Source organism: Melanerpes formicivorus, unplaced genomic scaffold (assembly GCF_026170545.1).
Source record: "Melanerpes formicivorus ecotype bairdi unplaced genomic scaffold, bMelFor1.0.p_v2 SCAF_2, whole genome shotgun sequence".
NCBI lineage: Eukaryota > Metazoa > Chordata > Aves > Piciformes > Picidae > Melanerpes > Melanerpes formicivorus.
Genome location: NW_027142354.1, coordinates 53993585 through 54018028, shown reverse-complemented (window position 1 = coordinate 54018028; position 24444 = coordinate 53993585). Strand labels below are relative to the sequence as shown.

General features: G+C 45.6%; 1 protein-coding gene across 2 annotated transcripts in view; it reads right to left on the bottom strand.

Moving 5' to 3' along the window:
* Positions 1-24444, bottom strand: part of ADAM19 (ADAM metallopeptidase domain 19) — a 31749-nt gene that overhangs the window by 6673 nt on the left and 632 nt on the right. Inside the window, exons 3-16 of one of the 2 annotated variants that reach the window (XM_068161525.1) lie at positions 21980-22050; positions 12034-12112; positions 10904-10980; positions 9114-9306; positions 8575-8640; positions 7154-7225; positions 6150-6316; positions 4940-5024; positions 4568-4707; positions 2989-3166; positions 2595-2684; positions 1162-1357; positions 845-953; positions 128-332 (exon numbers count right to left, since the gene is read on the bottom strand). In XM_068161525.1, coding sequence (XP_068017626.1) covers positions 128-332; positions 845-953; positions 1162-1357; positions 2595-2684; positions 2989-3166; positions 4568-4707; positions 4940-5024; positions 6150-6316; positions 7154-7225; positions 8575-8640; positions 9114-9306; positions 10904-10980; positions 12034-12112; positions 21980-22050 — 1728 coding nt within the window. Of the gene's footprint in view, positions 1-127; positions 333-844; positions 954-1161; positions 1358-2594; positions 2685-2988; positions 3167-4567; positions 4708-4939; positions 5025-6149; positions 6317-7153; positions 7226-8574; positions 8641-9113; positions 9307-10903; positions 10981-12033; positions 12113-21979; positions 22051-24444 lie in introns of those variants that run through there. The other variant, XM_068161533.1, reaches the window with a different exon arrangement.

Sequence of the window (24444 nt, the reverse complement as noted above, 5' to 3'; positions counted from 1 at the left end):
TATGACAAACATAAAAATCCCCTAGAAAGGCATTAGACGTAAATGAATGGCTTGAAAAATCACAAAGCACTTTTCCAGCACTTTCCTGAACCTTCCCCCAGGCCATTACAGGCAGGACTATACCTACATGATGGCTCCCACATTTTGTTCCAGTCAACACCAGGCCAGGATCCAGCATCTCCTTTTCTTCACTCTCAGATCTGTACACATGGGTCCCTCGGCACCTCAGCTGCATCCTCTGTGTGCGGATGGTTGTGTCAATGGCCACCGCGTTGGACTGCAGGGGTTTGGAAGCAGAGCTCTGGCACTGGATCTTCCCACATTTAGCATCTCTGATTTCAAAGGAAAGGCTAAAGTGATTATTCTGCCTTGCTGAATGTTTTGCAGGCATCACTTCTACTCATAAATAAAAGCAGCAGCGTTGAGTCATTGTTCAACAGCAGAAGAGCAAGCACCTCCCAAGAGCTAGCCCAAGCAACAGTTGCTGATGGGTACCAGTGGTACCATTCCACTGTCCCCATAGGTAGGCAAAAATCACAGAGAAGAGTAGGATTTTTTTGTTTCAGTTAAAGAGCTATATTTTACTTATGGATTTGAAAATCCCCTCTTCTTTTGCTTTGGAAAAAAAACCCATCAGTTAGATGTTTGAAAATGCAAAAGGGGGGGAAAATGATAAACTTCAAGCTTCGGTCATAAGGGCTCTAAGTCCAACAAGGATGCAGCTGGTTTCCCAGGAGGCAGAGGGAGGGATTGAAACCAAAGCATGGATCAGTTTTATCTACTGGCCCCTATTTTTTAAATACAGGAAAACATCTCCAAGGAGCAACTCTTGGCTGCTTTCTACCTCATCTCACACTTCTTGTAGCTGCCATAGATGTCCTTCCCGCAGTTCCCATAGATGTCTCCAGCAGCATTAACCTTCTCAAAGCAGGCATCTGGTGCTGGCCTTGCTCCTGCATGGAAAAGACTCTTATGGATGATTCCTGTGGAGCCTGGCAGCCCATCTCACCCCACATCAACCACTCAGTTGTTGGCTTTTTCTTTTCTGGAATGGTTTGAGCATGGGAAATTTCGGTGCCTCCTCCAAGTGAGCAAGATAGGATGCCACATAACATTTCCTGCTTAAAGGACAAGATGTTTCACTGCAAGCAGTGTCCTTACCAGGCCCCCAGAGCTGCACACACTGGTCTTGGTACGTGAGGCACATGCCACTGTAGCAATAGGCCTTTCCTCCATCGCAGGAAGCCCCATCAATTAGGTAAGAGTTGAGAGGGCAAAACGGTGACTCGCCAGTGCAGTATTCTGGGAGGTCACAGAGTCCTGATCTTTCCCTGCAGAGGGTTCCTGGAGACATCAGCTAAAAAGACAGAAAGGGGGGGGGAAAAAAAACCCTGAATTACTGCTTGGCTTCTTTGTGGGTTTATGTCTGCACAATGTCTCCCTGTAGATAAGATAAAAATATTGCATGTCTCTCTTCATCCTCCTTGTCTTAGGCTTTTTGAGGCCAGCAGTGTTCCAAGTGACACTGTAACTTCATTAACAGGGTGACCTCTGGAGAATCAAATTAATGGCTGTATCCCTTCCCCAGGCAGCAATGAGATCATGCACAGAAAGTAAGGCTGCCAAATCTCAAGGGGACAAGAATCCACCTCCCTCTATCCTAAGGTAGGAATCAGTTTACCTAAACTACTTCTGACAGATGTTTGTGTAAGCTAGCCTCCCTGTCTGGAAAGTTTGTTTCAGTCTTTCCCCATCATTTCTGCTGGAGACATTTTTCTGGTGCATAGCTTATATCTCCCTTGCTTACAAGTTTACACAGTTCACTTCTGTTCTGTCCACCATGGACATGGTGAAGAGAAAGGCATACACAGTTACAACCAGGAGGTTTTCTAAGTCTCTTGTGAAAGGAGTAAGTCTGGATTGATTCCTAGAAAATTGCTTTCCACACACTCAGGATAAGTCTGTAAGAGTGCATGGCCAATAGGCAAACACAAGTATGAGCTCAATATATTTGCCTATATTAATTTTTGAGCAAATTTGTTGTCAGACCTTGAGATCTCTGGCTCCAAAATCAGAAACACATTTTAACCAGCCTCTATAAGGAAAGCTGAGATTTAAAATATGTAAGCACATGTATATAATCCTTTTTGCTAGGATCAAGCTCCTGGGATAAAGGAATTCAACTGCATCCCAGAAAATAGGGTTCAGAGCAGAGATGGCATACAGCCTAATCCCCTCAGGAAGTGTTTGCTTTAAGAGGTCTGTTTAGATTCCTTGTAGAGCCAAAGGAAAGAAATATTCACACTGATTCATCCCATCTAAGTGTTTGAGAGAGACACTGTGACTTCATGCCAGCAGCATTCACAGCTCTTCTTGTGATAACAAAGTCAATTAAACTAGTCAGCTTAGTGAAAGGACCTCAACAGTCCGATTGCACCTGTAGCTGTTGTACTTAAAAATCAGACCAGGCTTGCAGGTGATGAGCTTAACTCCATGTTAGGCTGTGTTTGCTCCCTTTCCCACTCCATTTTTCAGCCACACACTTCCATCACTACTATTCCCTCCCCTCCCTTAGGAAAACCCAAAGATCCCACCTTGCACTGATGGCAGCAGCTGCCATGGGCACACTCAGCACCCAGCTTCAGGGAGCAGGTGCTAGCATCACAGCAGGGGTTTTTGCACTCCTGGAAGACAGCAAGATGAAGCAGTTTACAAAGCAGATACTCAAGACAAGAACATGCAAGAGCACTGAAGTGTGAGGCTGATGCTAACCTTGCACATGATTAATTACATGCAAACAATGTAAGAGCCTTCCTGTTACTATATACTTGTGATCCCCAGTGTGTACAGTGCATACTGTATAAATGCATCCAATTCTCCTGCACAAACAATAGCTGTTTACAGATCACATCACTGCATTTGCAAAATACATAACAAAACCTTTGTGGCCCACTAAACCCCAAATGGTTGGATCTAAACAATTATTACCTCCACCTCTCCACAGTCACACTCCTCTCCTTCTTCCAAGTAGCCATTCCCACACTTCTTCCCACCATACATCTTTTTGGTATCTGGCATATTGGACAGACACATTCCTCCACCAGACTGCAGATACTTCTCCAGCTCTTTTCTGTTGCACTGGTTGAACACCTTGGGGAATGGGTGCCTGAATATGGACAGTGTAGGAAAACATCAACACACATCTGGGCAATGGCTTAGAGAACCAAAAAGAGCATGAGCAAATCCTGACCAGTGCCAGAGGACAAAGGTCACTCTGAAGCCTATGAGATTGTGCTAAGGTAGATCACGACTTCCTATCCCCGTTCAAAATCAGATCCATCAGGTTTACATTTGAAGAGAAGATAGATTGCACTGCAAGACTGTCTAGCCTTAAAAAAAAAAAAAACCAAATGACATAGAAACAAAATATGTTGAGTTAGCTTTGACTTTGACAGCTGACAAGTGTGTCCATCCTTACCTGCTCAATACTGAAGCTGTGGCTTATTCCTAACTGCTTGAATGAGACGGAGAATACAGCACTTGGACTGTGAATAACTGCTTGTGATTCTAACTGCTAAAAATAATAGTTCCTTTTCCCTATCTACTGCCTCACTGCAAAGGATGTGAGTAGTTGCTGTTGCATGAATTATTAATCTCTGCTGCCACAGTGCCAGAACCTAGGCACTCTGCATGTGACTGTGCACGTGTGCATTCATGTTGCATGTTCTGCTTGCATGCCATAATGTTTTCACTTCTCACCTAAATGTTTTTGCCTCTTTGGAGGAAATGGTAAGCATAAAAGAAGTCATCTATGGAGAAAATTTTGTTGAGACCTCCTAAATCCCGAGAAGGAAGGCTTGAGGAAACAGAGAATGCAGCTTGAAGTGAATGGGTTTGTCTGACATTTTTACGTGACTGAAATACAGAAGCTGTTGTGGTTCCCCATCTAAAATGAGCTCTGGAATCCCTGTGGGTTTCCTGAGCCACCCTCAATTCCACTTTGTCTCAAAGGCAGCTATTTCTTCATTTTTAAACAGGCTTCCTGTGGATCACTGAAACCAAGCAGTATTAAGACAACATGCAGTCTATCTGGTTTCATGTCTCCTACCTTAGAAACACAGCCCTGTTGCTGTGCTTTTTAATAAAGCCAAATAAAGTTCTTTCCTGAGGCAATTCTTTTCCCTCTCATTGCCACATTATAACACAAACAAGCTTTTGCACAAGATGCTTTAGAAACCTTATTAACCACCTACACATCTCTGATGTAACACAGAAATAAACCCCATGTAAAAAGCTCTACATGCCAAGTCCCACATGTTCTGCTCATCCCTCATGCCGCTGTACTCACTGGCAATAGGCAGTCCAGGTTTTGCAGTACTGAACATTTAGCCAGTTGCTACCAATCAACAAGCCAGAGTTTTCCCAGCAGTATTTTCTCTATGAAGACACTGGTTCCAGAAGGCAGCAACAGACCCACCTCAGTCTGCATTTCTGGCTCTCAGTCCACCAAGACTCTTGTGAAAAAGCCCTTCGAATTTCTCCATGAGACTCTACAAAATGAACTCACCCAGTTGCAGAAGCCATGATGCAGCCTCCATCTGCTGCAGGGGTAGTACAGCAGCCAGCTGAATCATGATTCATGCCAAAATTGTGTCCCATCTCATGGGCAATGGTAGCAGCAACACCAATGGCATTATCAGAGTGATCCTGTGCAAGGACAAAGATGTATGTCAGCATTTTACCTGCGCATCTCTCAATGGAGTAAGCAACATTTATCATTACTACACGTAGAGAACATCTGCTGAAGCTGCTCCTGCCCATGAGCAGGTGAGCCAAAAGCCTTCACAGGAAATATTTTCTTCCTGGCCTTCAGGAGGCCTTTACCCTCTGTATTCACTGCTGGCAAGAAATACCATATTAGGTATTAGCAATTGCTTACCATGTTTACTCCTCCTGACTGGAAATCGGAGCACATGGCCATCACAGGAGCCAGACCTACTGTGGTACCTTGGAAGGGCACACCCCTAAAAAAATCAACCCAAAAGACCATGAAATGCCACTGAGGCACTTGATAAAGCAAAGCAAAGACACACATCTTGCAGCCCACAGCTTTATACATCCATGCAGTGTCAGGTGAATACATTTTCTTTAGTGGTATCTTCAAAAGCATTATAGCAGATTTATGAAGCCTTAAGACATATTTTTCTTGGATTTAATACTTTGGTTTATGGGCCAGCCAGCCAATCCTGGTTTTTTATAATGGTCTGGTGCCAAAAAGTGCTCCTGCTGAGCTTTGCAACAACCATAGAAAAGACCATTTCTGGATCCTTAATTTGGTCCTGCCTGTGAATACTTAATGTACCTTAAGCCTGATATTTGCCAGTTTAGGATTCAGGGACTTGACAGAGTACTAGGCAACACCTCTCAGGTGTAGCTATACTTGACTCCTGCCTGGCAGGCTACAATTCTGCACCATCCCTCCTAGCAAGCCTTGGAAACTGTGCTCAGGACGTGAACAGGTGAACATGAAATATAGTAATGTTAAAGAGGAAAAAACCCTCAACCAAAGAAGGGAAAAGGCAAATGTATGTCTGTATTTCAGCCCTACAAGTTTCTCCTCTGACTCATCACTATTTACTGGTAGATTAATTACCATGGAAGAGGTAAGGAGGTCTGACAAATGCTGCACATTTTTCTTGCAGTGACATCTGCACTGCTGGCCATAGCTACTGGCCTAAGGCAATGAGTAGGATGAACCACAGGCCATTAGGTAGTTCCCAGCACCGTGTCCCTTGTGTCTCAGCGGGAGGAGTTAGGAACAGATGCCTTCCACAAAGGGCTTAGCTCCCCTTTGCAGGTTTTCCTTATGGTTCACATTTTCTTGCCATTGCACGTGTAGCTGTGAGAGCTCATGTGCAGCTGCTTGTGATATGCAATTTGATGCATGTGTATTGAGTCTGCTGCAGAGCCTGGGACCTTCACTTTTCTTAATGTACTTGTGCTCTGGGTGCCAGAGCTTAATGCTGGCTGAGTGGCCAGTACATAAACCTGCCACTCTGAATCTTAGAACGATTTAGTCTTACATGCTGATTTCCCACCCACCCAACCCACTTGTCAGGAACAACTTACTTCAGGAGAAATAAACTTACGTGATTAGCTGAGCATTATCGTGCTTCCTGTACGCCCGCTCCTTACTGCTCCAGGCCAGAAAGGACTTCAGGGTGGAGTAGGGATTCTCACTTACATCACATTTATTCCAGTTACTCCAGATCTCCAGCCCCACCAAGGCAATCCTGATATTCAAAGATCTGTAAAACTAAGATACAGGAAGGAAAGGGGACAACAAAATGAGCACATGAACCAATTAATTTTACTGTGTTTTAAGTCTTGAATAGAAACCCTGCTAAATCCTACTGCAGATACACATATCCAGAGAAGATGCTGACCCCTGGAAATTCATTGCCACTTGGCACCACAGCTCTGCAGAGAGAGAAATGAGAACAACTCACAAACCTAAACTCGACTGAAACAGAGACATTAGACTTTCATTTTAAAATAAATGACAAAGAGATAATGTAGGGGAAAAAAGACTGGAGGCTGACATCATCCTTATCTCTAGATGTGTCAAAATTCCTGAAAAGAGGAAGGAAATAATCTGCTGCTCACACTGAATACAAACAGAACGAGTCTTCATGTGCAGCAGGGTGAAGTGAGTGCTGGAAGGAGTTTAAAGGGAGGAGTATGAAGAGAGTAGGTATGAAAAGTAGTGATCTTTACTTCAGTAGCACTGGGCACCACTGCAAGGATCACCTTTGAAGGCTCCTTCTAGCTCCACTTACCAAGATTTCTAGCATGTGATGCGATTACCTTAGTCCCTTGTCAAACAGCATTACTTAGGTGACATGTTTACTACAGATGTATTAAAACACAGATGTACATGTTGGCTCTAAAGTAAGGAATGGATTTTTCCCCACCTCATCCCTTATGTCCCACAACAGAATTGCTTGGTGGATGCCCTTCACTCCCCAAGCCACTGAGAACTGCCAAAATGTTCTTCTCTCTCCCAGGAAGGCACTTTTCCTCTGTCACAATTAATTCTCATAATTCAGGATTTGCTTTTTGCTTCCCTCAGTTCACACACACTTGATCTCACCTTATCTACGTAATTAGCAGCCTCCAGTAATTTAAGCCTTGTTGCTTCAATGTTGAAGTGGTGCTTCTGAAACTGAACAAAATGAACACATCAGGCAGCACAAAGATGACTATAAAGGGCTGAAATGTGTTTAAACAAGTCACATTACTCTGGGAACAGGGAGGTAACTATGAAGTGAAGCCCAAAAGCCTTCCTCCACTGTACATCTGATTATAAGCCCACCCATACATATATGTTCAACATTCATCCCTGGCATCCCACTGCAGCAATGTCACTCATGCAGTGGTAGTAACACAGGGGAGCAACACAAACTTATCAGTCCCCAAAGTGAGGGGCTGACAAAGAACTGACAAATGTGCCAGGTTAAATATATATATATATATGGCAACATGAGTTCATGTGTAAGGTCAAGGCTGCTGCAGCTCATCACATCTCACTCATCCAACAAACTTGCCTATTAAAACCACTTGGCAATGAACAGGTTAATTTTAGGAAACTGATTCCAGGAATTAATGTGTCAAAATGTTTAGTTTTTTTGTTTAACAGATGACAAAACCTGGGAGTATTCTTCTAGCAAGGGAGACAGTAAAGCAAGGGCAGTCAGCAGCGACACTGCCAGGGTGCCTACCCCAGCTTGTCTAATGGGGAACAACATATGGCAGTTCCTGGCTGTAATATCTTCTGTCATAGCTTCCCTCATCTCCTGCTGCCTAATAGAGAAACCAAAGTAGGTTCTGCCTTTTTTGTTTGCTCAGAAGAAATTATAGCCCAGAGCACTACATGGCTTTCACTACTGGAGTTTCAAGTTGTAAATTATGAATAAGAGCAGCTTGACTCCAGTTTGTGCTGGAGATTAAATGTTCAGCAAAACACTGCACAGTCTGCACTGCCAGTGAGTATGTCTGCTGTGCTGACCAAGCTGGGGATGGGGGAGGGATTGCTGATTTCACTGGGTCTCTTCCAGCCCTATTCTATGATCTGGAGCCTTAAAAATGTCTATTTATATATCTGCTACCAGCTCAGAGCAGAGGATAATTGCAGTTATCTTCTCTAGAGATTAGGTGTACTGCAGAGTTAGAAGCACATCAATCTTGGAAACCCACAAATCACCCTAGGCTGAAGGCAGTTTCTCCCATCAAAAACTAGGGCTGACCATTGGTAACTTGGGCATCCAGAACTGACCTTCAACACTAGACCTTTGTCCAAATCACAGCCTGTATCTTTTCCCTGGCCAACAGTGACTGACAGTGCAGTCAGAGGAATCGTGGCTATTATGACAAAAGTGACCAAGATGCAGCCCTTTGTCTGCTGGTGAGGGTAGGACCTGAGCGTAGGCAAGAGAGACCCTGAGCACCAGCTGCAACCACCCAGGAGTTTCTGCAGGTAGGATGCTTGCTCTGGGTCACAATCCCATTTCTTACCTCTGCATAATCAGCCACAAGCAGAAGCTCCACATACTTCGTAGCCTGCAGAGTCTCCCGTTTCACCTGCAGCAGCAGCAACGCAGGTTATTGCCTCAACATCCCCCAAGAAACTCTTGGCAAAATCTATAGTCAGGTTATTTTTTTCCTGCTTGTATTTCACAGGCCATTCACCCCACCCCTTCACACACTGGGACCTCCAGATATTATTGATCTACAGTCACCAAGTATCACAAGTCATTTTAGCTACTGCAAGTGCTCATGTGCCTACCCTCAGCCAGCCCATTTGTTCTACATGAACAAATCTGTGCAGGAGCAGCTACAGCCTGGTTCCCTCACACTACACAGCAGTCCCAAGCACTTAAATTTATTTCCCTGTTGGAGCCATTATTTGACAATCAGTTTGTTAAACCCCATCTTGAATATTTACTGCATTTCCCTGTTTGAGGCATGCTCCCAGAGAACAGCAGTCCCCTCCCTCTTAGAAAAGGTAGGAAATTTGGGGCATCATGCATGGGCCCAGTCTGGGCACTGCTCACCCGCTGATGAGGTGGTTTCATCCCAGTTGTGAAGTCCCTGAGCCAGTCTTCAGCTGCATCCCCAGTGCCCTGGTAGCCACAGGCTCCTCCCTGCAACCTCAGGTTGTCCAGCCTGTAAATTAAGTGCTGGTCTGGGCTGTCAGGAGCTGGTTCTAAGATATAGCTGGAATTGCTGTTTAGCACGATAAGTCCTCTGTTGAAGCAGGAAGCAATAAGAGGGAAAGTTAATTACTATCACAGCAACCAGAGACAAATTCTTCTTCTGATGCTGAGCTCCCATCTGACCCTGGCAAGGCACTCACCAGGCCATTCAGTTAATTATATAAGAGGATGGGAATACTTTTAGTTGAGAGAGCAGATTCCTGTGCTTGCATATATTAAAGTCTATTCAGTGGGCCTCACACATTCAATTAAGGGGCTACTAGTGCCTGTGATGCAAGTAATAATCTGAGAGGTATTGATTTTTTGAAGACTACCTTTGTGTTTAGGAGCTGTGGACACTTTTCAACTAATTAAGGAAATTTGTATTTAACAGAACTGGCCTTAAAATTGCAAAGATTTTGTTTGTCCACAGAAAAAAACGCCAAACCACACAGTTCTCTCTGGGACACACACAGCCATATGGTTCTGCTTTTCTCAATAAGCATGTTACAGGCAGGAGATCTGTGTTTAATGTCCACTAGAAGATGTGTGTCTCGATGGGCAGCATGCCTCCTGGTGAGGCTCAGAGTGAAAGCAGCCACGTGCTCAGCTCCTGTGCCTTCCCAGCAAGTGGAAAACCATGTTGAGACATTACCAGCACAAGCTGACAGCTCGGGGTGCAGGAACCCTACTGTATGTGCACACCCAGACAGCCCTATCTCCTCAGCAGCTGGAAGGCAGAGCCCCAGAAAACACAGGCATGCAGAAGCAAGGACCACCTGTGCCTAGTTTTGCTTTTGGATTGTTTATTGTGAGCCACAGGTGGCTGCACTGTCCTGTTTATCTTGCTGGGCTCTTTGGCTTGTGCTACATTCACTTTAGATGTCTCAGGTTTGCTTTGGCCCAGGCTGTTTCCTGGCTGGAGCTGGTCCCACCAGCACAGCTTCCAATCGTTGCTCATGGGCAGATGACCACTAATATCAATAAAGCCCATGTGGTGTTTTGGAAACAAACTCTGAGCTGGTGCAAATGAATGAAGCTCCTTGGTCACAATGAGCTGCTTCTTTTACTCCTGCTGAGGACACAAAACGTCTTTTCCTGCCAAAGACTCCATTAATACCCAAATGAAGGTTTTAAGTGCATAAAACACACAGCCCTGACACCACCCAAAGAGAATGCAGGGGGGCAAAGCTCAGGAGGAAGTTCAGACCTGAAGACACTGCTTCAAAGTGCACATGAAATCTTGCTAATTGAGAAGCTGAGAGAAGGATAGTATTGGGCTGGGACATGGTAAGTCCTGTCCCCATCTCTGTAAGGGATGCAGCCTAGAGTCACCAATAAGTCTTTTTCTCAAATGGACTTGAGCTAAACTCACTTATTGCATGAGTCCACCTTGCCAGCACAAAGGAGGAAGGAGTCTGGGAGCTGGCTAAGAGGCCACAGTTACTAATGATACCCATATGTCTGCACTGCCCCCAGCCTCTTTCCTTTTATGCCCAGGACTCATGGTGGGGTGACATTTGAGAAAAGGTCAATCTGCCCAGAAAGAAAGACAGCAAGTGAGCTGCTGGGTAGCAGAGCTCATGTGCCAGCAGGCTGAGGAGCCCAGCAGAAGCATTCCCACAGCTCTGGCACCACCAGGCACTTACCGCAGCCCTCGGCAGGTGCTGAGCATGACGCTGGAGTGCTCCTGGCCCCGCACGACCCCGTGGTAGAAGCAGTGCTCCTGGAAGGCAGAGGGGAGTGGGGCTGGCAATGCAGTTTTGGGCTGGCCCTGTGCTATATTTAGGCATTGCTGAATCCTACATGAGCATGGCCAATACTCTAGCAATTGTTCTCTTTCCACAGTGCTTGGCAGTTGACTATCAGAGCTAAATCTCTGTGAGGCTGCATGGAAATTTGGCCTTTCAGCTGCCACGCACAGCCCGTGCAAGTGCATCAAACAGCTCCTTGTTGCCAGTAAAAATTGAGAGCTTTGAATCCCCAAGGAAGCAACTCGGATCGCTGCAGCACTAAGGCGAATCCAAAGCTTTCTGCCTGTAATGGGAGCTGCCTATCGATGGCAGCTGGCCCTGGGTCAGGCCCCAAAGGATGTGCCTTCAGCCCCAGAGAGGATGATGCCACAGGCAGTGGGGAAGTCCCCTGTTTGTGGGCTCCTGGCAAGACAAAGGCAGCCTCTGGCAGGGACAAGGAGGCTTTGGGGCAAAAACACCAACATATTCATCACATCATTTCCCCTCACCCTGGGGCAGCATTAGGAAAGATGATCTCATGGGGGTTTTATCTCTTATTTTCGCATCACAACCAATGCAGATCTTTGTGCCACTGCAGCAGAGTCAGCCATAGCCCGTGTGAGAGCAGTAATTTATGGGAATTTTACTGAACAGGAGCCAGCTTACATGGGCTGGGTTTCCCAAAGGGCAGGAATGCCCCCAGCATGGAGTACCCAGTGGCAAAACTAAACGCAAAAGGATGAGTGGCAGGAGACATAACCATTTCCCCAGCACCCAGAGATGGGGGAGCAACACTGACAGCTGACCCTGGCTCTCACAGCAGCACTTGGGCAGAACAGAAGGATAGTTTTACTATTCTGGGGAGGTGAAGACACCACCTCACTGGATCCCCCCAGGTCAGGAAGCCAGACTGCGCTCCCTTAGAGCTGTGGGGACCTGTGGCCTCAAAGACAGCTCTGGAGAAAGAAGCCCTCCTGCTTCTCTAATCCCTCTGCCTGATGATCTCCCCTGCATGTAATGGGAGGGAAAGCATCCCCTGCACTCACCGTGTGGGCCAGAGGGATGGTCTGGGTCTGTCCAGTCTGGCTGTAATGAGTCTCTGTGTAGCCTGGGGTGAAGAGGTTTCTGCAAATGTGGTAGAAGGCATCAAAGACAGGGGTTAAAAAAAATACTAAATAAAGACAGTAAGACTTTTCTTTAGACCTGCATTTCTGCTTCCTAGGTGTGCTAGAACATTGGCTAGATCCAGGTTTTTCTGAAGTCAGCATTCCTGTTGCTGTGAACCACTGTTGCAGACTCGGGCTGGTCACTATTTGCTACTGGTAGCGTGACACTAACTGCAACAGAGAGAGGGAAGGCAGGAAACAGGTATTTGCGAGACAGCAGCTGTGCTGCATCTCTGCATTCTGCTCTGAACCAGCACTTCCCATCTGTGAAGCACTTGTTAACATGCTGTCCCCAGGGATGGAGCAGCTAATGGCTGCCTGGTGGCACAGGAGCCACCAGAGCTGCTGCGGGACTGGTTCTGCAGGCTGTGCTACCCTGCGCACAGTGCGCTGTGACAACAGAGGCTCACAAGGTGGAAGCACAGCTGACCTTGCCACATCCATCTGTCTGCTGCTCATGGAGCACATTCACTTCTGAAAGGGTGGAGCAAACCATCTTCCTAAGTGCTGTTTCAAGCCATTTACTAAATGGAAACAATAAAGGGGAGCCTGAGTACAGTTAGATGCTGATACCCAGCTCCAACAGCTGCAAGTGAACAACTCCATTTTTATGAAAGCAGTTAGAAAAACCCAAACAGCTAAACAAAACAAACCCCAAACCAACAACAAAAGCAACAAACCCCACACACAAACCAACAAATAAAACCTACCAACCAACCATTCAAGCGACAAACACCCACAAACAAACAAAACCCAAACACCCAAAAACCCAGAAACCAGCATTGTTCACTGGGAACAAGTCTCTCTGCAGTTTCCTTCACCCCTGCAAGTTATGCCCCAGATGTACTGGCATTAGACTAAAATCATCTGGTTCAGTGTAGCTAGCGCACCACAGGCCAGTGCAGGATGTATCAAGGCATTTGTGTGAATAATCAGCTCAAATCCAGACTCCTTCCAGTGTGCAAACATGACTACAATTAAACCTGCATTTCAACTTCAGCCCAGAAGCCAATTCTCATCTTTTTCCTAGGAAAATGCTGATTCCCCAATTCGAATGTTTTCATGCCATCCTCATATAGACAATATTCTCCCTGTCTTCAGCCCAGGATCAGACCAAGGCTATAAAAGGAGCTCCTGTGCACTGAAGAGTAAGCATTTTGATTTTATTCCAGAGGAAACAGCCTTCCCCTTCTTTTTAAACATCTGCATTTGCTAAACAGTGGTGCAAAAAAGTACAGTAAGTCAAAATCTGGGCCAAACCAAGAAGGTCATATCCTGTGTCTATCTGAGCAGCCATAAAATGTAGCTTTAAAACAGTTTTTAAAAACAATGGCCTCGTTTCAAAAACCTTGGAGAAGGATCACAGAACACATCCCATCTACGAAACACACTTCTGCAGCCACCCCACAGTGCTGCCAGGCCACCAAAGTGCCACACTTGCCATGCCACGAGGATGCCACGTGCATCCTGGGCAGGGGGATGCCAGCAAGAATGCAGTTGTACTTCATTCTTTCTTTAATAGCTCCCTCTTTAATAGTTCAAAAACCTGCTGCATGAAATTATCTGCAAGAAAGATGAAGTTTGCTTCTTGATTTCTTTAGGCTAGATGAAGAAATCTGCATCAGAAGCAGCTCTGCGGATTTTTCTCATCTGCCTTGGGCTTTGGTATGTGGCAGTCAGGTCTAATCTAACTTGAAAGCCTCTCTGTTTAAATAAGGGATTGGGTGCTTGGGATATCCAATTAAATCAGACCAGAGCAACAGGAAACACCACCTTTTATCAGTGTTTGAAAGTGCTTCCCTCATCCGGCATCCAAAGGCTCAGACACCTGAACAAGTACTGGTGGCTTAGTGTCAGACAAACCACCCATGCTGCCTTGGATTGGATAGCATTTGATGTTGGGAATACAACAGCTTTTATCTCCACCTTCAAAGTTCACTGCAGCCCCTGAAAGCTCATTTTGTTTCTTTCTGATGTGTAAATTCTCATCACTTGATCCTGTCAGTGATCAGAAGACAAGATTGCTGCATTCTGTAAACTGAAGATAGGGACAGAAGCACCATCCCACAGAAAAAAAACCAACAACAACTCCCTTCATCTCCCTGACTGCGGCAGCCTGCTCAGCAGGAGGCTGCATGAAGTTTGTCAACAGATTGCATTAACTTCCAGGAAATTGACTTTAGCAACGTGCCCTGGCAGGTATCTGGTCAGTGTAAGTCTGTCATCTTGAGAGTGTACAGTAAACCAGTGTGCATCTGCCTAGTGCTACTAAAGCCAGAATTAGACACCAGCCCATGGATTTCCAGTAGCTGAGGCTTGCACAGCCTACTTGTTCCATTCCCAAACAAGCATGCTTATGTTTTCTTCCCACTCCTTTATTCTTAGAAAGCACTCACTATGAATAGCCATTTTATCTCTTCTCCAGCACTGGCCATAAAACTTCAGTGCTTTCATGCCTGCCCATCCCCATGGCACTGGTGCCCAGTCCCAGCACCAAGCTGGGCCATGCTGAGCACTATAGCCCAGCACACTAGGTTTTTGGGATGAAGCTATACCACACATGGGCACATCTCTTCCTACCTGCAGAGTGAGGCTCTAGCCCCTTCTGGAGTGAATTACAAAGATGAGAGGTCTGCCTGTATTTAAGGGGCACTTCTACAGCTGCTGAGCTGAAAGCAGGAACCATCTGACTAAGCAGTGCCAGGTGAGTTTCAAGCCTCTTTCCATCAGTTGACTCCTATCCTACATTGCAGGTTCTCTATAAAATGTCCAGATTCTTATTTTGAGCTTGCAATAGTCGTGTTTTGAAGTCTCTTCCCTGCCTTAACAGAGGGCAGCCTTGGGGCTTTTGCAGCACTGCTGAGAAAGGCTATCACAGTGTATTGCTTGGGGTGGGGTGGGGAGAGCAGTGAGGAAAGAGGAAAAACAACAGCAGGTCTTGCAACACCCTTGGGGTGCTATAGCACTTTGTGCCTGCGAAAGTTCTTTTCCAGCCCAACTCACTTCCTCAGCCAGCATCAAGCTTTCCACCAAACTGTAAATAAATACAAAAGAAGCTTTCTTTTCATCTCAAAGTGCACCAGAGTTACTCCTACCAGTTTTGTCTCTCCTTGCTATCTGTGCCTGTTGTGGGATAAACAAAAGAGATTTGAGATACATGTACCCCAAAACCTTATCTGCCATCATTTTTGGATAGCATCACTGCCAGGCTGAACAGCTGATTCCAGGGAAGTTCAGCCCTGCAAAGTGTTGAAGGTCCTGCTTCACCATTTCCAGAAAAGCACAGAGCTCACCTCCTTGCTGGAGAAGGAAAGCCTGGAAAAAAACCCAGCATGACTCCATCCTGTCTTCACTATTACATTATATGCCTCAGTGACTACCTCTCCAGCAGCTAGAGATGAAGCTGCAAAAGTTTGGATGCAAAATAAGGTCATTTAAAGGCTTCTGAAATCCAGTCAGGCAGCTGACAAGATTGCTAGCACACATCATCTTCCTAAAAGGCAGCATGGAGTTCCTCATTAGAGGAGCTATCAGCATGAAGAATTGATTACGTCCGAGAAAAGCCATTTTTGGATGGGAGGACTCTCCCTTGCTAGATCTTAATCACAGCTGCAGCCATGAGGGGCTGTTTGAGGCCAGGGTAAGTTACACACCAGTGTTCAGGGTGTTCCAGAGAAGCCTTCACACCTTTCCAACAGTGGCCAGCTTTCAGCAAGATCAGTTGTTCCCTAATATCCAGCCCAGCATCTAATTCAGGGTGGGACAGCCTGCTCTTGGCAGGATTTGCTCCCCAGAAAACCTTGGGAGCCGAGTTCAATACAAGTGAGGAGGCCAAATGAAGGAAGAGTGGCTCAGTGCCATAATGTACAGATGGCTTGAGACTGTTTCTGCTGATGACCAGTGTGGAGTGATCTTGGTCCTGCTCCAGCCTGTCAATGATATCATTGTTTGAAACAAAACCCTCCTCCCCACACTGCTGTGCTGCTCTCGGGAAGCCCTGGGCCATGCAGATCTGACATCACAGGGCAGTGTGGCTCTGTTTGGCCACATCGAGATGCTGTGCCAGGGAGGTTGCATGCTTCACATGAACTGATGGCAATCAGTGGGAGAGGCAGGCTGAGGACATGGGGCAAAAATCAAGCTTTCTTAGTGGGCAGCTGCCCCTGTGGCACTGGGGAACAGTGCAAGTGATCTCCAGCTCATCTGGACACTGTAGAGGTGTGGAGAAGCAGCTGAGGGGAGGGGCTGCACAGCACATCAAAACACACCCAAAAACAGCAGAAGGAAAGCTGGGGCCTTTCTAACACAACCAGGTTCATTTGAGGGAGTGCACATTTGCCTGCTGCTCTGGAGAGCCTCACCTCTATTTTCCTGATAAATGGGAGCAGTTTTCTCTCACCTGTGAGCACCATTTGTTAGCACAAGTCAGAGAGCCCAGAGCCCTCCGTCCCAGGTGACTGCTGTGAACATGCTCAGCTCCACCAGCCCGAGACCACTCCTGTGCACTGGGAGGGCCCTGGTGGCATTCTGGTGCTCTTGCTAATTGGAGCAAGGATAATTTTTTATAATTTGGTCCCATGAGCAACTTTGTTGGGGTTCATTTTACAGGGGGACTAGTCTGCATGGACAGCTGCCAACTTGAAAACACCCATAAGTATCTAAGGAACATATAGTTCTTATTTCCTCACAAACCCCAGATGCTAAATGGTCCATGAAGCTCTTGTGAGAAACAGATTCTTAATTTTTCAGTCATGGGAGCAAGAGAAATGAAGTCTGCAATCTCTTACATCTTTTTCCTCAAATCACAATAAATCTATCCAGACAGGCTGCCAGCATCTTGCGGTGGAGGGAATTGACTCTCCCAAGAAAGTTTAGACATCAGTTTTCCATCTACAATTTGTGGCCCCACTCCACTCTTTCTCAACAGGATCCAAGTAGGGTAAGAAGGAGAATGTGATCCCTCATCTCCCAGTCACTTGAATGCTCCCTAAAGTCAGAAATTATTATCAAATCCTGATGTGACCCCCATCTTGAACACCACCAACACATGATCCATGGCAACACAAACAGGCAGGCCTGCTTTTCACATCCCCCACTAGTGGGAAATCAGAGACTTCACCTCTCTGGAATCCTCCAGCCAAAACTTGTCACTTCATAAAAATCAATGAAATCCAAACTACTTTTTTTTCTTGGTGAGTTTCATCCAGACAAAGCCTGGAGCTGCTAAGCTGCCTTCCTCCAGAGCTTTTGCTGATATGTCTGAGAACATGTTTATTGTGTGAACAGCAGCACTTTGGAAAGAACAAGTAACTTCCCAGCTATTGAGGTGGAACTAAACTAGCTGTTTGTAATGCCTGGGAAAACATCACAGGCTAAAGACTCTCCATCTCTTTTTGCCACCCACATCATCTGCAACAGTCACTGTGTAAATCATGTTACAGGACCCAAGCAACATTTGTCACATAGCCCCTCTGCTTACCAATGGGAACCATAAATGTTGCCTGGAGAGGAAAAAGGAAATAAAATAAATGGGAAACTGGCTGATAATGAGTCAGGGACCAAAAGATTTAATGGACTCCATTTCCTCATCTCTTCCTCCCTGCCCCATACAAAGAAGCCACTTGAATATCCCAAGGGAACTGTGAGGCTGAGATGCAGCCATGGCTTTCCAATCCTGTTTTTCTGATGACTCCAAGAGACAGTAGAGCAGGATAAACTCAATTTCCCTCCTTCACATAACCCTTACCCCCTCCCCATGCAGGAAGCCCGTTAGACACTGATGATGTGTAGCCCATCAGTGGAATAATTTCATACATCCTTCCTGCTTGGAGGTGGGCAGCAACCTCCCCTCCTCCTCACTCACTTGGTAGAAGAGGCTTTAGACATGAGCAAAAGCAGGAAACAGTGAAATACAAGTGACAGAGAGCTCTTATCAGACTGCTTATCAGAGCATCAAAAAGGGCTGGAGTGCCTACCCAGGTGGGGCCAGAAGCCTGGAAATGATGCTGCTCCCTATCAGTTTCAATTGCCTAAAAATAGCTCTCTGGATTGTTCCCAAAGTCAGGCCAGATGAGCTTTGGATTTTCTTTGCAGTGTCCTCAGCCAGTTGCTGCACATCTCCACTGGTGTTCTGCCACCAAGTGTCCCACACCATCCTGGTTGCTGCAGGCAGTGGCAGTCAAAATATGCAGCCAGAGCAAGCAGCCAGGTTCTGCACTACCGATGGGATACCCCCACAGGCAGGGATGTCTCCTGGAGAAGGTGATGTCTCCTGGAGAAGGTGATGTCTCCTGGAGAAGGCTCCACTGCCCCTTGCAGCTGAGTGGATCTTCCCAAGTTCATGTCCCCATGAGAGGCAGAAAGAGGAAGGTGAGAAGAGGGAAGAAAAGCCTTGTTGATACTTTCCCTGCACTCAGGTGAGAAGACAAATTCCACGTGGGCTCCTGCTGTGCAAACATGAGCTCTCCTCTTCACTAGAAAGAAAAGGCTCACACCAGGCAATGCTGCCACGCACATTCAGAGTGTCTCAGCATCCCCTCCCTGCCTGGCTCAAAGCTGTTTTCTATTAAGAAATGCAAATGCCTTTTAAAAAGTCACTTTTCATCCAAGGTTTGCAACTCAGATTCTTCCGTTCCTAAGCCCCAGCCAAATCTAAAGCTGCTTTATAGGCATCTCTCCACATATATTTGTTGTTTGTGCAGCTTTGAGCTTTGCAATCCCACAGCTGCAGGACATGGTTTTGAGTCATTTAAAACAAGCTGAAGTCATTTAGGAGATAGAATTTTATCATTGCTCAGAAACGTTAACCAGTGTTGTGAACTCGGCTTGGAACTACGGCGTGGTTCCGCCTTATCAAACTCCTGAGCAGGAAATAATGCAATACTATGCTAACTGCTAATGCAATAATTGTGTTCATAGATATGTGAAACCCAAACTCAGACATGTGCTAAGCTTAGCACAAGCTACAGAGCTGTGCACAGTTCTGAAGAAAGACATGCAATAACTTCCGTGCTGCACCTCTGTGGGTGAACACAATGTCCTTTTTATATGGAGTATGAAATCAGGCTTGCTGTGAACATTACTTCCACATACTGAAAGCAGCACATTTCTTGCAAGCTAGTGCATCCCTAACAAAGCCATACAGATGATGACTCTTTTTTTCTCCCCCTTTCAAAGCAAGCTCATTCTCATCAGCTTTGTGTCTCCATAAAAAGAGTGGTGGATGTGTAAGGAGGCTGCCTAATTCACTGGCAACATCATTTGCGATAGTTTCCCTAGCTTGGCATACCTCCTTTCTAGCTTTGGGGACCATTGGGTAGATCATATCCCAACCAGACTTGAACTATGCCAATCATTTCATGCTTATTTTGAGTGGTGGAAGTCTGAGATGTGGCTGTGAGAGTACAACAGGAGCCAGCACCCCTGCACTGAGCCCAGGACTGAGGGGATGCAGAGAGCACCAATCTCAATGGCAAAGTGGGTTTCCAGAAGATCCTCTAAAGTGCATCAATTACATGACCCAGAATTCTGGGGCTTATTTTCATTTTAATAGCCCCAAATATCTTCCTTAAAGCTTCAGTACTATTATATTCCCTTTCATGTGAACTTGAAACCAGGAACAGCCAGGTTTCAGATGGCTTTGGATGGACACTTCTCACTTGGAGAATTTCACTTTCTCTTCCATTGAGTGCCCAAAAAATTCTGCAGAGAAGTCACTGATGCTGCAACTACTCAGTACCCTAAATCTCATCTAAAATCTCAGTCTTCTCTGTAAGATAAGCACTAGCAGTGGTGAGCTCCTGGATGCTAGGGAGCAACCCCAGGCTGGCAACCTGAGCAACGAGGCTGGACTCTTCCTTGCTGCATGTTGTAACAAGGAGATCAGTTTGTCTTCACTTAGAAGTACTCTATGGATGTTGAGAATTACAGCATGCACAGGGCTCCTAGAGACAACATAGTTTTGTTTGCTTCATCATCTCTCTTCTAATTTGTCTCTAAACTACTTCTGCAGGTTCACAAAGTGGTGGCTCTCCAGAACCTCTCATCTACTCAAGTTCAGATTTGCACTTTGGGATTGTATCACCACATTCCTTGAACAAGGACTCGAGGCCTGGCAAGGCTCCCATGTGAAGCACTGCTGCCTATGAATCTCTTGCATTTTACACACACACACACACACACACACACACAAAAAGAGTCAAAAACAGAATCTCCAAACCACTCGCTGTATTTCATCAGTCCTGGTAAGGAGATTCTTCCCACAGGGGAAGTGTGAGAGCACACTTAAACCTGTGTGTATACATCTCGATGCATGAAAACGTGTTTCAGGAAATAAACACAATGGAAGGCTTCTATTATTGTAATTCTGTTTACTAACACCAGCAATGAGCTTGCACTGGAAATAGCACAGCTCCCACAAGACACCTGGAGGTTATGTCATCATGCTTGGAGCACAAATGGATTAATTCAGCAAGGTTCCTTATCCTGCCAGCTTCTACTGTGTCAGAAATAAATTCACCTTTGCATAGCAACTATGGAATAGGCAAGACCTGACAGTCCTTCCACCAGGAAGGAGACCTGCAGCAGTATTAGCAGTTGTGTAGCTTCCAGCTTCAGCTCAAAGTCTGGCTTTGCTGACCACTTCCATCAGCAACACCTATTTTTCCTGCATTAGACAGGACTGAGTTAGCAGTGCTTATGCTGTCTGGTCTCATCTACCACTCTCCGTTTTTCCAGTTGAGAAATGCCAAAACACACAGAATTTATAGCTGGTTCTGTTTAGCTCTACACAGGTGCATGAATGCCTGGGAAATGTGTCCAGCTTTTGCACTCCCCATAGCTTATGTAGCCTGTGACAGAAAACACCTCACAGGATATATTCATCTTTCATCAGATTTCAGTCTATAATGCAGGCTGACAAGAAAAATCTGGTTTTCCCCCAAAATGGCCCTGAGTGTCCCTTAATTTTATGTACTGGCATCTAAGTACTAAGATCTTCTGACACTTTACTCTTTCAGGAGGAAAACAGAGACCCCAAACTCTGTGGTTGGGATGTCTGATTCTAGCAGACAAACATTTGGTTGTGTTTCCTTAGGCATATCTTCAGATCCATTTAAAAATTAATAAAACACAAAGAGTGCAAGGGGACTGCTCAAAGACAAGCTTCATGCAGCTAAATTTCCAGCTACTGTTCCCCCACAGGAAACTAATGTACTCAAAGGGCAGAGAGCCTCTGGAGCAGTCTGCAGACCAGAATCCCTCGACCTGCCTCTGTCTCCTGCAGGTTCAGCTAAATCCAATGTACATCATGCCCTGTTACACCACACAGCATTGCTGTATCATGCCTGAGAGGAGGCTGCATTTCAGTTAAGGCAGTCTACTTTAGCACAAAAGGCACTAATGGAATTGAAACTGTCAGACCATTTCTCCTAGGAAACAGAGCAGGACCTCTTTGGATCATAGCAAATGAAATCCTCATTAGACTCACACTGACTCTAAAGCATTCAGCCATTTGGTAAATAATGGACTTCATATTAGCAATGTTTTCTAATTAGTAGTAAGAATTATGATGCAAAAATAAGTATACACACTGTGGGGCAGGTCACCATCTGCTTTTTGCTGACAAAGCTGTTACAGTCAGTGCTGCTTGGCTGATTAACATCAGTGGGGACTCAGACCTGGAATAACCTTGAAATCCAGAAAAGGACTTCCTCATCCTGCCATTATTAAGACCCTGTTGAAGTCAGTGGAGGTTTTCCTGTTGACTTCACTGTAATCCTAATTCATTATTTTAGTGTGACCACAATTAAGACACAAGCACACTTACCCATTTTTCTCCAGTTCCAAGATGAGCTCCTGGCCTTCTGCCTTTACTGTAAGTTCAGCTCTGAATGGATGCTGTGTGCGAAAGAGACAGTGCCTGTTACTCATACATCATCATAATTATGAACACATCCAGAAACATAAATCATTCCACTGGAAACTGCAGTTGACCTTAAACCACTCCTCACTTTCCTCCTACCTTTAGACCTGCAGTGCTGGCAAAGGGAAGAAATGGGCCACAGTGGCTCCCAGCTCCAGACAGGCTGCTGCATCTCTTTGCCACAGTCATGAATCTCAGTGGACACTGGTCGGGGTCTGTGCCCAGATGCCACAATGCAGAGCCAAGAAGCACTACAGTCATGCTGGAGGGATGCTGTAACTGAGCTAATGATCCTGGTGTCTCAGGAGGGATAATGGGCTCAGACAAAGCAACAAGTCCTGCTGCTGGAGTGCTGAGAGGCGCAGCTGGGTGGGAGGGATGCACTACACTCCCTTCTTTACACTGTGCTCAGGATCACGTCACAGCATAAATGACAATAAAAGGCGTGCAACAGAGTCCCTTAGACATCTTAGGCTGTAGCTGTTGTTCAGATAGTATTTCACAGCTGCTCTTGTATTAGTCCCAGCCTGCCAAGGCACTGGGAACCATGACAGCAACTTTCTAATGTGTTTCAACACAAGGACACAGCCCTGGTTTGCCGTCTGCCTACAGTAGGTTCCCCAAGGCCTACTTGTGTTAACAGAAGGAACTCCAATTTCTTAATGCAATGGCAAATGCATACATTAAACTCAACATCTAAGGGGGGAAAAAAAATGTAAAACAATGAAAACACAGAAAACCCCAGTGGGGACCAAAAGTATAGAACATGCTTCCTAGACGACCAACTTAAAGGTCTCCAGTTTTACCTCCCTCAAAGCAAGACCACAAGCTAAGACCTGCTGGGGATTTCTGAGTCTGAGTGCTTTCACATATAGGAAATGGATGAATAAACTTCCCAGAAGAGAAATTATCCACCTGATAAGAACAGACTTCTCTATTCAGCTGAAAGAAAAAAAACCCAAACACACACAAAAACAAGCCATAAAAGCTGGGGAGAGGATTAACTCAAACCATTTCCTAATTCAGTGCTGGAGGAGATTTTGCAGAAGAGGTCTACTGAAGGCACAGTAAAGCAAAGCTGGCTGAGTAGGACGTTCTGATGAAAAATGTCAGCCCAGTGACACACTTGCTTGCCACCTCAATTCCAAGCTCAGTTACAAATTTCTCATTTTACCACCTCCCTGCTCATATTCTGCATTTTGTTCATCTTTCTTTTCCATTTCTAGGACATTGCCCTAGGCCCACACAGATGATGCAAAAGAAGTTAACACATTTACTATGGTGGCTAACTCCACAGGGCTGAGTTTAGTTTACTGAAGCACAGGTGCTCAGTGCATCTCAGAGTGGGTCTGTCACTCTCCTGACTAACATGTAAGCAGTGGTGGTTACCTCACCTGTATCTTGGGGAGATCTGAGGATCTCCACCACCATCAAAGTCTCTTCACAAAGCGTGTGCAAGCATCATTAGACTCAGCAACACTTTCCCTCTCCTTCAATAATCCTATGACTTCGGAGTCCATCAATTGATGTGTAAGTGAAATATTCCAGCTGTACATTAGCTTTGCTAGCACTGGTTGTAAAGCCAAGAGGAATTTGCCTGAAACAAACCAAGTACAACCCTGGAGACCCAGCAAATCTCTATAAAGGGAAAGGCTGTCCAGATCTATTTGTAGCACTACCAATAACATAAAGGACCAAAACTTCCATGCAGTATTCCAAGGATATTTTAAAGAGAATTGAGACCATGGGAGAGTCATTGTAGTGCCTTTTTTGTTTTGGTTTTTTTTTAATGACAGAATAAAAACTTCTATAAAGTCCCACATATAGAGAAGAGCTAAATCCCATACTAACACTACTCTTGGGGAGATGCCATGCTTTGTCTTTAGTATAACACTGCAGCTTCCCTTTTTCTGGTTCACAATGTAAATAACACCCACTGGATTTTCCTCTTTCATTTGATTATGCAACTGATAACTTCTTGATTGTGGTAATGCAAATCCTGGGAAGCTGAGCCGTGGTTTGTGGTTGATGTTCAAGCCTGAAACCCCAGTATTTCTCAGAATGGCTGCAGATTACTGTCATGCCACTTCAGCTGTCCACAGAAGAGAAGTGGGAGTAAGACCTGTACTGATACGTGTGGTGTGCAAGACACAGACAGACCTGAGCTCAGGGTGACTTTTCTTAGTGAAGCACCCTCGCAGCTCGGAACCATCACCTCCAAAAGCTGATGCCTCTGTTCTGCTCCTGATTGCGTCGCTGCGCTTCCCTTTCAGACATTTAGATCAGGCAGACCCGATCCAGGTTTGAAGGCATGGCAGAGAGCGAACCATCAGAAACCTCTGCACAGTGACCGCAAGCCACCCGGCGCG